Raw genomic sequence first — 16,301 nt, forward strand, 5'->3', positions numbered from 1 at the left:
TTTTGAAAACTTCTATAGATTTTTTTTTGAATGTTGCTTTACCATCAGGCATCAGACTACAAACTATAAACTACAAACTACAAACTACACACTACAAACTACAAACTACGAACCACAAATAAAAATAATCTAAAAACTGGGTAAAAAACTAAACTTTTGGAACGCTTTTTTGAAAACGTCAATAGATTTTTTTGAATGTTGCCTTACCATCAGGCATCAGACTACAAACTATAAACTACAAACTACAAACTACAAACTACAAACTACAAACCACAAACAAAAATAATCTGAAAACTGGGAAAAAACTAAATTTTTGGTACGCTTTTATGAAAACTTCTAAAGATTTTTTTTCTATCTACAAATCTACAAACTACAAACTACATACTACAAACTACACATATTTCGAAATTTTGTGTTTTGAAAAAAAAATAATCCGAAAAATGGAAGCAGGAAAAAAACGCAATTTTCAGATTTTCGTTGTTGACATTTTTTGGAATTTTGCTAGACTACAAACTACAAACTACAAACTACAAAACTACTATTTTTAAAATATACATTTGCTGTTCTATTTATTTTTTGCAAATAAAATTGCAGAAAACTGCTTAAGCTCTATGCTTGAGGCTCAGAAAATTTGTAGTTCGTAATCTGGGCCTCTGCCAAGTTTAAGAGTTTAAGCGTCGGTAACTCTGCAAGGAGTGAAGCTGGAAAAAAAGTTGTCAACAGACAAAATGTAGGAAATTTTATGTAGATTAATTTTGTAATTGAAAATTTTTTGATAGCTTCTATCCCCACTGAGATAGACTACAAACTACAAAACTGCCAACGCCTAAACCAATATAATTTTGATCATAGCTAGTGAACCACTATAGTTATTAAAAAATTTCCAACTACAAAACTGATCAGCACAAGGTTTCCAGTAACTACAAACTACAAAAACTACAAATAATTGTGTAAGAATAGGCGTAAAATGTGAAGAAAATGAAAATGGAGGAGAAAATTGGAATACACATTGATAATTCATGAGGTAAAATGTCATATACTGGAATGCGTGAGCTTCTTCTTCTCACGAGCTCCTCAGAGCACAAATAATTCCATTAATTTTCCATTTTTCTTCTCTCACCGCTGCCGCCGCTTTTTCCAATTTTCTTGACATCAAAATATGGAGATCCTCCTTGCCCCTGCCCCGAAGGCTTGAAAAATAAAGAAAAATTTTCTTCAGTTTTTTGGAGTTTTTTACCCGGTAAACAACAATATTCATGGGTTAATGAACATGTTTTTTTCGGGTAATGGAAGGAAAACAATGAATTTTGGAGTTTAGGCTTAGGCTTAAGCTTAAGGTTGGGCTTAGGCTTAAGGTTGGACTTAGGCTTAGGCTTAAGGTTAGGCTTAGGCCTAGGTTTAGGCTTAGGCTTAAGCTTAGGCAAAGGCTTATTCTAAGGCTTGGCGTCAGTGGCGAGCGTTAGCTTTAGGGTTTGAGGCTTAGGCTCAGGCTTACCCTTAAGAATAGGCTTTGGCTTAGGTTTAGGCTAAGGTTTAGCTTTAGACTTAATCTTAAGCTTAGGCTTAGGCTTTAGTTTAGTATAAGGATTAGGATTAGGATTTGGTTTAGGCTTGTGCTCATGCTTAGGCTTAGGCTTAATACCAGCACAAAAATTTTCAGCCCTTTGCATTATTTCTCGTTACCAAATTAAGTTAGACAATGTACCATGCGGATAACCCAATTTTTTGGCTAACAGCAAAATCGGCTAACTTTTAAAATGTCGGATAATGTCTAGTTTGGCTTATATTAGCCGAGTTAGTTGTGTACCAAATTAACAAAATATCATAGTAAAACTTTTTAACGTTTTCATGAGAAATGTTTATTGCCAGTCAAAAAGGGATAATTATTGATTTTTTGAAACAATTTCAATATAATCGATGTGCAACGAAAAACGTTATATTTTATAAAACACGCATAATGAAGTCAATCCTCGGGAGCCAAAGAAAAAAACAAGTGCTCAGCACAGCAATTTTTCCGTCGTTTCGTTTGATTCTCAGCTCATTTTGATAATGACCATTTCTATCAGTATTTTCTCTGCAAAAACGAACATGGTTATAGAATTGACTCCTACAGTACCCCTACGGTACTACTACAGTAGCCGGACCATATCCCTCTACTACTCCCCAAACCAATATCCCTTCAGAAATCAAAAATTCACTTTTTTCCCAGACTACAATAATCCTACAGTACTCCTACAGTACCCCTACAGTACTACTACAGTACCCCGACAATATCCCTACACAAACCTCAAACCAATATCCCTTCAGAAATCGAAAAGTCAGTTTTTCCCAGACTACAATAATCCTACAGTACTCCTAAAGTATCCCTACAGTACTACTACAGTACCCCGACCATATCCCCCTACTACCCCCAAACACAACTTGAAAACTTGGAAAACTTACCTCATTTTCTCTCCACTTTTATCGATCGAATATTCCGGTAGATCAAGAATTTGCTCGAGTGTGTTTCTGCTGGCGATATTGACTTCAAATTTGGTTAGCTTGAGGTTAGACTCCGACAATAGCCAACTTCGGAGGAATCGATTCAAGTCAGCTGGCGTCAAAGTGGATTTGTAGAGAACAATTGTCCGGCCGTCACACTTTAATAGATGGCTAATTTTAAACCAAATTGAGTTATCTATGACTAACATGGGCTGATCAAAATCAATATCACATTGAAAATCATTAGCTACAACCAGGTTAAAACTCAAACTATATGCCATTTTTAGAATTTCGACCCAGATGTTTGAAAAATCACAAGCCATAACATTTTTTCCTTCGATAGAGAGCTCGTGAACAGAGTTTTGTTGGGTTAAAAACCAGTCGATTATTAATTGATTCTGATCTTTGAATGCAGTTATATCGACTCCTAATGAAAATATTGAGGTGCCAAATAACTGGGTGATATATTCAACCAAATTAATGCAATCACCTAATCAATTCTGCGTAATTATATTCAATGTTTCTTCGCAAAATGGACTATTCTGCATATTCTCCCTATTTGATTTAAAGACTATATTCCAAAGTTCGAACTTTGAGTTTTGAAAGTTTTGAATCAAAATATGTGGCTTTTCACTTAAATTCACGCAAATTTTAAGTTCACCCCACAGCTTACGGAACGATTTTACAACTTTTTTAGTTCTCGAGCTAACATAGGAGATATTGATTCTGGAATTTTTAAGATTTAGGGTTGTAGAAAAATATATAAATTACATATCCAATGGTGACATACACAATATAACTTCTTTTGTAACAATTATTGGCAGTTGGAATAAAGGAAATGGTTTGGAAGGTTTGGGGAGCATTGTCTGTGCAGGAGAGGACGAATGAATGAATAGAAACTGTAGGAGACAGCGTTGCAACAAGGGAATCGATTATTCAAGAAGACTTGTTTAGTGGGAAGGTGAAGGTCAAAGATTTTCTTATTCGAATATTGCCTCCTACTCATTCATATTTCATTATTTCTCCTCTACAAAGAATGCTCTCCAAACCTGAAACTCCTTACAAACCATTTCCCTTATTCCAACTGCCAATCATTGTTACAACAGAAGTTCTACTGTGCTTGTCACCTTTGGAAGTGTAAGTTAATTCGTTTAATTCCCCTCAATAGCCGATGATTCCAGAATCAATATTTCTCGTGTTACCTCAAGAACAAAGAATGTCGTAAAAACCCTATTACCGCAAAAACTGCGTGATGAATTCAAAACCTGTGTCAAATTCCTTCATGGACCGCGTATTTTAGTGAAATACTCAAACGCTGAGTCACAGACTGTCGTATTTCGGACAAATCAGCAAAGTGTAACTGCACCCTCTCCGAATGTATTGGATGATTGCATTAATTTGGTTGAATATATTACTGATTTATTTAACACTCCAATCTATTTTATTGGAATTGATGTAACTTTATTTAAAAATCAACATCAATCAATAATCGACTGGTTGTTTTCTAAACAAGACACTGTCCAAAATTTCCTTATCAGAGGAAAGAATGTGTCAACTGAAACATTTTCAGCAGTCTGGAACAGAATTCGGAAAGTCGAACGGTGTTTGGGTCTTGATATGGTTGTAGAAGACAACTTTCAATGTGATATTCTGTTTGATCTGCCCGAATTGTATATAAACTACTCAAATTGGTTTAACATTGACAAACTACTAAAATGCGACTGCGTGAAGTTATTTCTCTTTTTGTCCAGTTTGAGGCCTGCTGACTTGAATAGATTTTTCCGAAGTTGGCTATTGTCCGAGACGAATGCAAGATTAACATTATTGACCGTCGAAATTGACAGCAGAGATTTACTGGAGCAGATACTTGATCTACCTGAAGAATCAATTGATGAAAGTGAAGATAATATAAGGTATATTGAAATGGCAAAAGTATTCACATACCGTATTGTATTGCATTCGTATTAGTATAATATGAGTATATATATATATATATATATATATATATATATATATATATATATATATATATATATATATATATATATATATATATATATATATATTAGTAAAGTATTAGTACAGTATTGAAGTTCACCTTTGACAGCTTATAGACTACTTATCGTTCGTTCTATTAAAATATTGTCAACCAACGAAACATTTGTTGTTTTGTTTTCAATAATTCTTGATTTTATATACTTACTATTAGTTAGTGCGAGAGGCCAATTCATTAATTTGATCTCTCTAGTCTCGTCACCGCGGTCTCCTCGATTGTGCCACAAGGCAGTGCCATGTGGCATAGTTAGAGGGTGCGGCGGGGAAGAGACGGACAACACATTGTGTGAGAGTTGAAGATAAGACAATCATTCTTCTTGGGAGGACACTGGGAGTAACACCAGCCAGTGTCCTTTTCTCAATAAACGTTATATTAATATAAACAACGTTTTCTACACAATTAACTCGAGACTGGGGCACCAGTCGTCGATCTGTTAATATTAGGGATGAACCGATAACCTTTTGAAGTGCAGTAGTTAGGCAAAATATTGCTAGTATTGTTTAATTTGAAAACCATGCTCATTTTACAGAGAACATGCTAAAAAGGATGAGATTTGTCGAAGAGAGCTGAAAATTAAGCGGAACGACGGAAAGAAAGCTGTACTAACCACTCGATTCATTCCTCGGCTCCAAAGGCTTGACTTAATAATGCGTGTTATCTGAAATAATCGTTTAATTGATGTTTAAAAAAAATTATAATAAAGTTATTGCATACATACTATGAGGAAAGTTATCAAGAAAAATTGTTCACTTTATGCTGGAACAATTTTTTATTGGAAATAAATTGCAAATTGAAAAATTATCTACATATGTATTTCAAATTCAGCTCAAATTCGACCTAAGCCTAAGCCTAAGCCTAACCCTCTTAAAAAGTTACAAGAAGGTTTTTCCTTGCGCTTGGAGCGCAAAAGAAAAGAAAAAGAGCTATTTAGACTTAGGGTGCCCAACTGGAATAAAACATTGGAAATCCCAATCCAACCAGCCTAAAAGCCCGAAAAACATACTAGGATGCCCAACTGGAATAAAATATTGGAAATCCTTAAGACACACCGGCGGTATGGCGCGGCTTAAGCCTAAATAGCCACTTTTATCAAAATACATTTGAGCTCTGCTCGCGTTTTACTCTAACTTCTCAGCTAACGCTCGCCACTTACGCTAATCCTAAGCCTATACCTAACCCTAAGCCTACGTCTAAGCTTAAGCCTAAGCCTACACCTAAGCCTGAGTTCAAGCCTAAGCCTAATAGTAAGCCAATGCCCTAGTCTAAAGTTCACCGTTTTCTACCACACGTTTAGATCTCGATCTTCAAGGAAAGTAAACTTTTGAACACCGGAAACTTTTGCAAAGAACCGGAAAAATAAAAATACAAGTTTTATGTCTAATATTGCAATACCAGCCGGAAGAAAAATCTATAAAAATCGGCGAAAGTCACCAAGTTTTTGAAATTTCCTTAGAAATGGAGCTTCAAATTTTTCTGATTTTCACCCTCATTGGGCTTGTTATAGCCTATACTGATTACTACGGTGGCGGTAAGGGTAGGCCGCCTCCGGCTCGGCCACCACCTCCACCACCGCCACGTGGTGTCAAGTGTCCGGCGGGTTGGACGTTATGGAAGAGGTCACAGGGAAATTGGTGTATTAGGGTAAGTTGTGTTAAATAGACAATAAAATTTGCTATATTTTGTTTGTTAAAATTTTTTTGTTAGCTCTATACTCTGCCGAGATAGGGCTTAAACTACAAACTACAACATTTCTCAGCCTCAACCAAATTTAAAAATTATGTAGCTCAGTGGAAATTATTGGTATCAAGTTTTTCTTAACTATCAAAATATTTGTCTTGAAATTTCCTATATTTTGTAAGTTGAAAACTTTTTGATAGCTCTTTTCCTAGCTGAGATATGCGTGCTCAAAGTCTAAATTGGGTGAGGCTCAGGCTACAAACTATAAACTACAAACTACAAGCTATAAACTGTAAACTGTAAACTACAAACTACAAACTACAAACTAGAAGTTTCAAAAAATTTTGAATTTCATGCTTTCGAGCCTCGAAACTGGTGGAAACTTTAATTTTTGTACGCCTTTTTGAGAATTGTTACTGTTTTTTTTTTTGAAATTTTTGTAATACTACAAACTACAAACTACAAACTACAAACTACAAACTACAAATTCCACAAAATTTTGAATTTCATGCTTTCGAGTCTCGAAACTGGAAAAAAAAAACTTCAATATCGAAGAATTTTTACATTTTTTTAAAAAATTTTTCATAATACTGCAAACTACAAACTATAAGCTACAAACTACAAAGTACAAACTATAAACTACAAAATACATGCTTTCAGGTATTCCACGGACAGTACACAAACCCCCAAGCCGAGGCACAATGCCATGCCAAGGGCGCCACCCTCACCGGGCTGCAAACTGCCGCCGAAAGAAATTCACTGGCCAGTAAGTTTGTAGTTTGTAGTCTGAGCCTCAACCAATTTTTTGAGAACTTGGATACAATCTGATCCATCAACACAAATATGGGGATGCGGCAATTTGGCTCGGTGCCAGAAGAAAAGGCTCGTGCCCGAGAGCCGGAATCTGCAGCCCGCGGGATACGTTCTTCTGGACTGATAAGCACACTAGGGGTACTGCTGGATTTGTATTCTCACCTGGACAGCCTGATGGAATCACCGATGGATATAATGGACCATGGGGGTTTGTAGTTTACTAGTTTTGTGCAAAAAATTTCAAAGCAAAAGCTCCATTGGGCGTGAAGTTTTGGGCTTGGAAGTTGTCAGTGAGCCGCGACGCGACCGCAACGCGCTAGGCAAAAATTTGCATTGTCAGCATTAGGCAAGAATTTGGCTATCTTCTCCTGAATTTTCAGCGCAATAGAGCTAATATGAACAAAGTTACGATGATTTGAAAACTAGATGTCAACCGCGACGCGACCGCAACGCACCATACAAATTTTGAGATTGTGTAACTTTACTCAAAGTGATCCAATTCCTTTGAAAATTGATACATGGGCTTAGGACACTGTTAGCTGTCAGATTCTGAACAATTATTTGAGGAAAATCAGTCAATTTGCAAAACATTGAAATTTCTAACTTCGTATTATATAGTGTATGGGCTCACGAGTGTTTTCGTGAAATTTCAACGTTCTAGTTTAACTTTGAGCAGAGTTAAACAAGTTTGAAACTATCATGTGAACCGCGACGCGACCGCAACGCACCTCTGGAATTTCAAACCTGTATAACTCTGCCCCCAGTAAACATAATGTTCTGAAATTTTTGGAGCGTACTTTTCAACAAATTATCATTTCAGAGTTCAATCCTGTGTGCATCAATTCGTGTTCCCAAGTGGCTCAACTCATCCGAGATGGCCAGGAATTCCACACGGAGCACTAGATGATCAGTATTGTCAGGAAGGAAAGAAGAATCCATTTACAAAGTTTTATGCTTGTGGACGGAAAGCTACGTAGATCATTTTGAGATAATGAAATAAAATATTTATGTGTTGAATTTTGAAATTTTGACTTTTTTTTTGAAATTAAAAAAAAAAAATTAATTTTCAAAGTTTGAAGCAACCTCCCATTTTTCAAATCTACTACGCATTTCTAACCTGTTCTGAAAATTTCATGGTTTCACGACAATTTTGAACAAAGTTATTGGTGGTCAAAGTTTTTGAGGTGCAACGCGGTCGCGTCGCGGCTCGCTCAAAAATTTTGAGGGCACGTAACTCGGCTCAAAATGAACCAATTTGCCTGAAATTTTTGGAGTGAACTAGAAATTCATAGGACTATTGAACAATTTTTAGAAATTAATTTGCAATATTGGGGTACGTGTACATCGCCGGCATAAAATTTCAGCTGGATTAAACAATTTTTAATTTTTTAAAACTGTGATCTCAAAGTGATAACCGACCAGCTCCAAAATTGTGAGACCTCTGCTGCAACTTTGAACAAAGTTATGGTCGTTCAAAATTTTTGTGGTGCAACGCGGTCGCGTCGCGGCTCGCTCAAAAACTTTGAGGGCATATAACTCGGCCCAAAATGATCTGATTTGTCTGAAACTTTTGGAGTGAACTAGAAATTTATTGGGCTATTCAAAAAAATTTTAGAAATCAATTTGATTTGAAATATTGGGGTACGTGTACATCGCCGGGGTAAAGTTTCAGCTGGATTAAAACATTTTTAATTTTTTTAAACTGTGATCTCAAAGTGATAGCCAACAATCTCTGAAATTTTGATACATCTACTGCAATTTTGAACAAAGTTATGGTGGTTCAAAATTTTTGTGGTGCAACGCGGCCGCGTAGCGGTTCTGTTCAAAATTTCGTGAGCACATAACTCGGTCCAATGTGGACCAATCAATCTGAAATTTTTGGAGTGATCTGAAAAGTTGTTCTTCTATCAGAAAATGTTTTTAGGTGCAACGCGGTTGCGTCGCGGCTCACCTAAACCACTGAGAGCTTTGTAAAAATCAATAAATTTATTGCACTGGGTGTCAGAATAAAACGAGATTAACTAACATAAGAAATTGAAAAATCTGAAAACTAGGAAAGTATACTTGGCGACGCGAACACCGAAATCATAGTCGGCGGGGACAATATTGAAGGTGACAACGCATAGGGTGACATAATAACCGCTGTGACAAAACTGGGGGACAATATACTCGGGGACAACGCAAACGGACTAAGTATCAGTGGAGACAGGGCGCTGGGCGTCAGAATAAACGGGGAGAGGGCAAATGGGGAAAGGATTATTGGGGTCATGACCTGTGGTGAAAGTATAAATGGGGTCAGTACAAATGGAGAAAGTACTATTGGATTTGCAACTCCGGGGACTAGTACCAAGGGGTCCAATGCTAGAGGTGACAGCACGATTGGGGAGAAAATTGCAGGCGAGACGATGATTGGAGACATCAGACGGGGAGATAAGATAACTGGGACGAATAGCTGAAATATTTGAACATTTTGAATTGCGATGTGTTAAGCAAAAATTTCAGAGTTCTAGGTCCACCTAGAGCCAAGTTACGGAACTTTGAAATTTGAAGGATAAACGCGACGCGACCGCAACGCACTGTGAAGCAAGTTTTCCATCAAGTGGAGTTTGCATAATTTTCCTAACAATTTTAAGAGCTCTAAGACCAATAAGCACCAAGTTAAATAACTTTGAATTTTGAGGCAGAACCGCGACGCGAACGCGACGCTTAGCAAAAATTTGCGAAACAAGCTTTTAAATCGAGTTTTCCATTGAGTGGAGTTTGCATAATTTTCCTTAAAAAATTTCAGCGTTTTAGGACCATGCAGAGCCAAGTTATAGCACTTTGAAATTTAGAGACTAACCGCGACGCGACCGCAACGCGCCGCAAAAATTTTGATGCCTTCTAAATTTGCTCAAAGTTGCACTAGAACGCTGAAACTTTCAAAGTTAGTTTTTAAATTTTTGGTTTTATTAGTAGGTGCTACTATTTGAAAGTTGAAAACATAACCGCGACGCTACCGCGACGCGCAGAAAAAAATTGGCTCCAAAAGTTGTAAGCTGACTCTTTGATGAATTGGAAATATTAACAATACTCAAAAAAAAATTTCAGTGATCTATGACCTTTTCGAGCTACATATGTTATGACACTTTAAAATTGAAAGTTCAGCCGCGACGCGACCGTAACGCACTGCTAAACTTTTGGGGCTTCCTAAGTTTTTTCAAGATTGAGCTAGAGCTTTGAAAATTGCAGGGTAAGTGCTTACCCATGGCGACAAAATAACAGATCCATAGATAGCAGGTGATAAGATCAGTGAGGTGAACAACACCGGTGATAGGATTAATGCTTGTGATGCAGTAGCTGGAGAAGCAACGATACTTGTGAAAAGTAGAGGTGATCCGACAATATCCTTCATCCGTTTTTCGTATTTTCCAACTTTAGTATTTCCTTTTCCAATTTCTTTGATCACCTGGAAATTAATATTTTCAAATAGTTATAGTTAGATTTAATTTTCAAATACAATACCTTAACACTATTAAACACCACAAAAAGATTTCAAGGCTCCAGGACAACTTTGAGCCAAGCTACTACACAAAGCTTTAAAGTTCTGAGTGAAGCCGCGACGCGACCGCAACGCACGTGCCGAATTTGCAAGCTTCATAACTATGCTCAAACTAGCCCCAAGGCCTGGAAATTTGGGGTAAAAAGTTAATTCACTTTTTGTGATACTTTATAATTTTGAAGTTGGTTAGCTGAGCCTGAAGTTATGAGACCTCAAATTTTTGACCATGCGTCGCGGTTGCGTCGCGGTTGGTAATCTTGTAGTATAACTGTTTTGAAGATTTAGTTGCTCGGCATTTACCTGCAGCTTCTTGCCCAACTTTAGCTCTCAGCAGCTTTTTACCCAAGTTTAGCCAACTTTTCATCAAAGTTTAGCCCAAGTCTGACCGAAGTTTAAGTTTTCTAATGCAATCTATCTCACTAAACTTTGGCCAAACTTTGGTCTAAGTTTCGCCAAAGTCTCGCCCAACTTTGAACACGCGGCGCGCCGCCGCAGCGCCCTCGGCGGACAAAAAATAGGAATTTTGTGATTGGAACTGTTTAAATATCATTATTATTTTGCTAATTTAATGTAAATCCGTGAAGAATGTTTTCTGTTGTGATTAAATTTGAATTTAAATTTTTAAAATCAATTTTTGATAGCTAAAAGTTGTTATTCTCCGATCATTTAATCAAAATTTTGAACTACTCGAAAAGCTTTTCTGAAATACTGACCCCTCGAGAATTTACTTGGCACTTGATACTTGATAGAATGTTCAGAATGTTGGGTTCTGAAGAAAAATGGTATCAATAGAAAACTGAAATTCATTCATTATGATTTAGCATTATCGAATACAGTACTGACTGAAAATTAACCTAAACCTATGAGAATGGCTACGCGTAAGTAGAAACAACAGTTTGCAATATTAATATTGAAATAAATAAAATATTCTCGCGCGACCATCATGGCTCAACAGGTAAGAGATCAGCACAACGGGAAGAACGATCGGAGTTCAACATACAGGTGAATCTTGGGCTAAACTTGGGCAAAACTTGGGCTGAGTGAGAGTGGGCTACACAGCGGTTGACTTTTTTCCTTTTTTGACGCATCGCCCAAGTTTGACCCAAGTTTGGCTAGCTTCTAATCCATGTTAATTTTTTGGGCGAAACTTGGATTAAAAGCTGTGAAACATGGGCAAGAATCTGGCGGCGAATGCCGAGTGGTCTTAATCTGTACCAAAAAAAATTTCAGAGCTCTGGCATCATTTTAAGCAAAGATGCATTCATTCAAAGATTTTCATTGAACCGCGACGCGACCGCGACGCGACCGCGACGCACGAGCGAAATTTTCAAGTTTCATAACTTAGCTCAAACTGATCCTACAACCTTAGAATTTTTGGACACAAGTTGGTATACTTTTCGCTATAAATTTTAAAAGTTTCATAACTATGTGCGGAGTTACCATGCGTTGCGGTTGCGTCGCGGTTGGCAATTTTATAATATCTTAGATCCTATTTCAGAAGTGTAGTTGTTTTTCTAAATCTATACCAAACATTTCATAGCTCTAGTATCATTTTGAGCAAAGTTATATCCTTTTAAAGATTTCAAGTGGGCCGCGACGCGACCGCGCTGCGCGTGCCGAATTTTCAAGCCTCATAACTTTGCTCAAAATTGTCCTAGAGCCTTGAACTTTTTAGCTCACTCACAGTATGCAATGCTCTCCGAGCCTTTGGCATTGTCAGGTTTCGACCAGCTTCCAACGTCATTTTATTGTCAAATGGTGACCCACTTCCATACATCATTTCTCTTTGCTTATCCGTCATGATTGCATAGCCGGATTTGTTGAAATGAGCCATCTGAAAATTTATAAAAATAATTTTCTAAAAAAAAAACAAAAAAAAAAGTTAAAGTACCTGCTCGTCAGTATACATCCCATGCAATTGCTCCAAAACTTTCATTTTTCGGTAATTATCCTCTCCGTAAATTTTCGTGAAGTTTTCTTTGCTAACATTAATCTCCTCTCCTTTTCCATTAATAAGTGTACCCTCTGAGTCCTTAAACGCTTTCTGTGCAGCTTCATCTACCGTATCCGCGACCCCTGTGATTTCCGTCAGTAAATCCATAAATGAGTCCTTGTCTAGCCCGTCTTGTGTTCCGAGCAGCCGCGGGAGGGAGGATTTTTGCTCATCTGCAGAACCCTCATCGTGGAGAGAGAAGAGGGATGGGGAGAGGATGTTGACCTGAAAATTGGGACAAGCTTGCAAAAAAAAAATTCCAGAGCTCTAGCTGAATTTTGAGCCAAGTTATGAACCCTAAAAGTTCTATACTGCGTTGCGATCGCGTCGCGGTTGTCTTTTTTTTTTTGGATTAAAACTTTGAAGATCCATCAGTTTTCAGCTTAATGCAAAAATTTCAAAGCTCTAGCACCTCTGAGAGCTAAGTTACACCCCTTCAAAGTTTGTAGCTGAGCCGCGACGCGACCGCGACGCACGATCCAAACTTTCAAGCTTTACAACTTGGCTCATAGTAAACCTAGAAATTTGAAATTTTTGGACACAAATTGGTACATTTTTTGCAATATATTGGGAAATTAAAATTACAAAATTTTCCGAAAAACTTTCCAAAACCCAACATCTCTGAAAATTGGTTTAGAAAACCGATCTATTCAAATTTCTAGCCTAATTTACTGTCAACTTATTGAGTACCCAGAAAAAATTTCAGAGCCATAGCTCCACTGGGAGCCAAGTTACATTCCTTCAAAGTTTGGAGCTGAGCCGCGACGCAAAGAAAATTTTACAAGTTACATAACTTTGCTCAAACTAATCCTAGAGCTTCGAAATTTTTTGTAGTTGTAGGAATTTTGAAAGTTAACAGGGTCGGGGTATAAAACTTGAAAATTGTTATGCCGCGTTGCGGTCGCGTCGCGGTTCTTCCACAAATTTTAAAGTGTCATAACTTGGTCCAATGTGCCCTAGAGACTTCAAATATTTTAGGCAAAATTTCTAATAACATTTTCAATTTTTTATTAAACAAACCGTATCATTATCCATCTTGTGCTCTTCTGGAGCAATTGCAAAGAATCGAGGAGACGCAAATCTCAAACTTTTCTGATCGAACCCGTTGACATTCTGCCCTCCGAGGCTTAAACCTAGCTTTACCGCTGGAAATTTCAGAACTATTAAAATTATTTCTAATTTAATACTCACCCTCCCTGATAAGCTTAATCCTGAGAACTGCTTCAGTCTCTTTTCCAGTCATATTTAGGAGCTCCGGTGGGTCATCTTTAAGGAGCTCTTCTGGATGCTCTTGAATCTTTTGAAAAAGCTCTTCCGCGCTGAGCTTTGGCGCTTCAACAATTTCATTGGTCACTTCAATTGGGTCATCGAAGGCTTCGTAGTCGGAGCTCTGGAAATTATACAGTTTTGTTTTTTTTTCCTGGAAAATTGTGAAATAGAGAGCCTGGGCTTGGATGAGTTTTGTGCAAAATTTTCAGATCAATATATAAGCTGCGAGCCAAGTTACAGGTCCTCAAAGTTTGGTGGCAAGCCGCGACGCAGCCGCGACGCGTGGGTCAAACTTTGAAGCTTAATAACTTGGGTACAAAAAACAAAGAAATCCGGAAAATTTTTGCACGGTTCAAGGAAGATGTAGAGAGCTTGCTGGTGACAAAGATTCCAAAAATTTGAAAAAAATTGAGTTTTATCGAAAATCTCAAAGTTTTATCATATAGTCGCATTTACAAAATTCGCCTGAAAAATCTACTACGCACAAATATCCTCCAAAAATTTCAGAGCATTAGGGCCACTGGGAGCCCAGTTACAAAGCCGCAAAGTTAGAAAGTGAACCGCGACGCGACCGCGTCGCACGTTCTAAACTTTAAAGCTCTATAACTTGGCTCACAGTGGTCTTAGAGCTCTGAAACTTTTTTCAGCATACAAGTTCAGTTGAGCTCAGTTTCTGTAAATAATTTGTAGTCACCCACCGCTAATGGTTTCCTTGAGCTCATCCGGAGCTCCTTCGGCTTTACGGATCTTGATCGCACACTTTTTCCGAGCATCTCCTTGACTTTCTTCCGCTTTTCAATAACGTCTCCTGTTTTCTTCACGTCAACCATAATTTGACGCCAACTGAAAAGCAGAAAATGTGAATTTTGTGTTATGGGGTGCGAAGCGGTCGCGTCGCGGTTTTCAACAACTAACATACAGGCTTACAGAGATTCACAATTTAAAGTTGCTGTAAAAATTTCAGAGCTGTAGCATCACTGGGAGCCAAGTTACACCACTTCAAAGTTAATACCGTGCTACGCGGTCGCGTCGCGGTTCCACCCCAGACTTTGAGGAGTCATAACTCGGCTCCTAGGTGTGCTAGAGGTCTGAAATTTTTTCAGGATCTTTATGTCCCTAAGTTCTATGCATTCAAAAAAAATTCTGGAATTCTGGAAACTTCCTGCAACTCACCCCCTCTCCTCCTTCTTGTTTTTTAGCGTCCTAATTGATTTTGTGATCTGCTTGCACACATTTCTCGTGAATACGCGTTTCTACTTGGGTTACTGAGGAGATTCTGGAAACAAAATGTATAATAGGTTTTTAAAAATTAATTTTAGATAAAATACTAAATTTTAAGTCTCTTCCAAAAAAGTTTGAGGCTCTAGGAGCACTGAGGGCCAAGTTTTCACGCTTCAAAGTTTTGGAGCTGCGGTGCGGTTGCGTCGCGGTCAAGGGAAACATTAACTATTTTATCACGACACGTAATATTTTGTGAAGCTACTATAAAAATTTCAAACCTTTAGGTTTACTATGAGTCAAGTTATGCAACTTCCAAGTTTGAGGAGTGCGTTGCGGTCGCGTCGCGGTCCAGATCCAAACTTTGAAGCTTCATAACTATGCTCAAAGTGGACCTAGAGCTCTCAAACTTTTTGAAGCAGCTTAAAAAAATATATGGTTATTCAGAATTGAATAAAGTTTAGGAATATAATCATCAACAAATTTACCACTCCGGAAACTGAAAAACAGTCAAAAATTTAATTTAAAAACTGATTTTTTTAAGGAAACCTCAATGTCACTAAACTACACAAAAAAATTTCGAAGCTGTAAGACACCTGGGAGCCAAGTTATGCAGCTTCAAAGTTTGAGTGGTGCGTTGCGGTCGCGTCGCGGCTCATACCTAAACTTTTAAACCCAATAACTTGGCTTATTTTGCTCCCAGGGTTCTGAAATTTTTGCCACTGTATCTTCACGTACCAGTGAATCTTTTGACTATTACAAAATGTATAATATTTGAAAACAAAAATAAAATTTGGCCCGTGCGCTGCGGTCGCGTCGCGGCTCAGACCCAAACTTCAAGTGCTCATAACTTGACTCCTACTGGGCCTGGAGCTCCCAAATTTTTGCTACGTGCTTCCATAAAAACCAACTCACTTTTCATTAGCTACCGTAGCCATCAACGCAGAGACCGCTTGCTCAATCCAGTGATTCGAAAGATCCAGAACCGAATCCTGTGTTGTATTTATCATAGGAGTACTGTCACCAAGTAGAGTTTTCAGGTGAGTGGAGGCTTCTGGGGAATCGCGAGCCGCCAGTGCCACGTGGAATAGTACCAGCAGAAAAAGAATCATCTGAAAAAGGAAGTGGAGGTCAAGTTGAGAATAAATACGAATGAAAAGTAATCAGTGAGGAAAGGGAGAGGAAAGGGGCTATTAACCTTTTTCGCAGAAAGAGGAAAGGCGTGGAAAAGTACATGAAAGTGAGTCATTACC

At 37.9% G+C, this 16,301-nt stretch overlaps 4 protein-coding genes and 3 non-coding genes across 8 annotated transcripts; 3 read left to right on the forward strand and 4 right to left on the reverse strand.

Annotated features, from left to right (window-relative positions):
• Positions 1-1,941: 1,941 nt before the first annotated feature.
• Positions 1,942-4,781, reverse strand: Y52B11A.20 (uncharacterized protein; the record flags this gene model as incomplete). Of its 2 annotated transcripts, NR_101619.1 has the most annotated exons (4): positions 1,942-2,074; positions 2,443-3,207; positions 3,253-3,380; positions 4,685-4,781. NR_101619.1 is itself a non-coding variant. In NM_001276558.1 (2 exons), 2 exons carry the CDS (start codon positions 4,779-4,781, stop codon positions 2,034-2,036), a joined length of 138 nt encoding a protein of 45 aa, NP_001263487.1. The 2 variants fall into 2 exon arrangements, 1 of the variants encoding a protein (NP_001263487.1); NM_001276558.1 differs by lacking the exons at positions 2,443-3,207; positions 3,253-3,380 and having other exon boundaries at positions 2,034-2,074.
• On the forward strand, positions 3,466-5,252 carry Y52B11A.12 (F-box domain-containing protein). Its single transcript, NM_001276559.3, has 3 exons — positions 3,466-3,618; positions 3,663-4,394; positions 5,067-5,252. The coding sequence occupies exons 1-3, from the start codon at positions 3,518-3,520 to the stop codon at positions 5,197-5,199; spliced, it is 966 nt and encodes a 321-aa protein (NP_001263488.1). The 5' UTR covers positions 3,466-3,517; the 3' UTR covers positions 5,200-5,252.
• anr-46 lies at positions 3,907-4,710 on the reverse strand. Its single transcript, NR_101620.1, has one exon.
• Y52B11A.17 lies at positions 4,499-4,551 on the forward strand. Its single transcript, NR_050538.1, has one exon. It is a non-coding gene; the product is annotated as an Unclassified non-coding RNA Y52B11A.17 (non-coding RNA).
• Y52B11A.16 lies at positions 4,499-4,551 on the reverse strand. Its single transcript, NR_050539.1, has one exon. It is a non-coding gene; the product is annotated as an Unclassified non-coding RNA Y52B11A.16 (non-coding RNA).
• A 737-nt stretch (positions 5,253-5,989) lies between the features above and the next one.
• On the forward strand, positions 5,990-8,044 carry clec-92 (C-type lectin domain-containing protein). The gene is made up of 4 exons (NM_060456.2): positions 5,990-6,178; positions 6,875-6,980; positions 7,025-7,235; positions 7,848-8,044. Exons 1-4 carry the CDS (start codon positions 5,993-5,995, stop codon positions 8,002-8,004), a joined length of 660 nt encoding a protein of 219 aa, NP_492857.1. The 5' UTR covers positions 5,990-5,992; the 3' UTR covers positions 8,005-8,044.
• A 958-nt stretch (positions 8,045-9,002) lies between these two features.
• Positions 9,003-15,100, reverse strand: mltn-2 (MLt-TeN (mlt-10) related). Its single transcript, NM_001377634.3, has 8 exons — positions 15,004-15,100; positions 14,529-14,673; positions 13,753-13,951; positions 13,582-13,706; positions 12,460-12,786; positions 12,253-12,402; positions 10,272-10,475; positions 9,003-9,479 (listed from the first exon to the last, which is right to left on the reverse strand). The coding sequence occupies exons 2-8, from the start codon at positions 14,658-14,660 to the stop codon at positions 9,078-9,080; spliced, it is 1,539 nt and encodes a 512-aa protein (NP_001364620.1). The 5' UTR covers positions 14,661-14,673; positions 15,004-15,100; the 3' UTR covers positions 9,003-9,077.
• Between the last annotated feature and the right edge of the window lie 1,201 nt (positions 15,101-16,301).

Source organism: Caenorhabditis elegans, chromosome I (assembly GCF_000002985.6).
Source record: "Caenorhabditis elegans chromosome I".
Taxonomy (NCBI): Eukaryota; Metazoa; Nematoda; class Chromadorea; order Rhabditida; family Rhabditidae; genus Caenorhabditis; species Caenorhabditis elegans.

Coding starts and splice junctions, on each gene's coding strand:
- Y52B11A.12 (NM_001276559.3), top strand. CDS start 3,518: ATGCTCTCCAAACCTGAAACTCCTTACAAACCATTTCCCTTATTCCAA. Junction 3,619..3,662: donor TGCTTGTCACCTTTGGAAGT/GTAAGTTAATTC, acceptor CGATGATTCCAG/AATCAATATTTCTCGTGTTA. Junction 4,395..5,066: donor GAAAGTGAAGATAATATAAG/GTATATTGAAAT, acceptor CTCATTTTACAG/AGAACATGCTAAAAAGGATG.
- clec-92 (NM_060456.2), top strand. CDS start 5,993: ATGGAGCTTCAAATTTTTCTGATTTTCACCCTCATTGGGCTTGTTATA. Junction 6,179..6,874: donor AGGGAAATTGGTGTATTAGG/GTAAGTTGTGTT, acceptor ACATGCTTTCAG/GTATTCCACGGACAGTACAC. Junction 7,236..7,847: donor GGATATAATGGACCATGGGG/GTTTGTAGTTTA, acceptor TTATCATTTCAG/AGTTCAATCCTGTGTGCATC.
- mltn-2 (NM_001377634.3), bottom strand. CDS start 14,660: ATGGTTGACGTGAAGAAAACAGGAGACGTTATTGAAAAGCGGAAGAAA. Junction 12,787..13,581: donor ACAAGATGGATAATGATACG/GTTTGTTTAATA, acceptor CCCAATTTTCAG/GTCAACATCCTCTCCCCATC. Junction 12,403..12,459: donor GGATGTATACTGACGAGCAG/GTACTTTAACTT, acceptor ATAAATTTTCAG/ATGGCTCATTTCAACAAATC.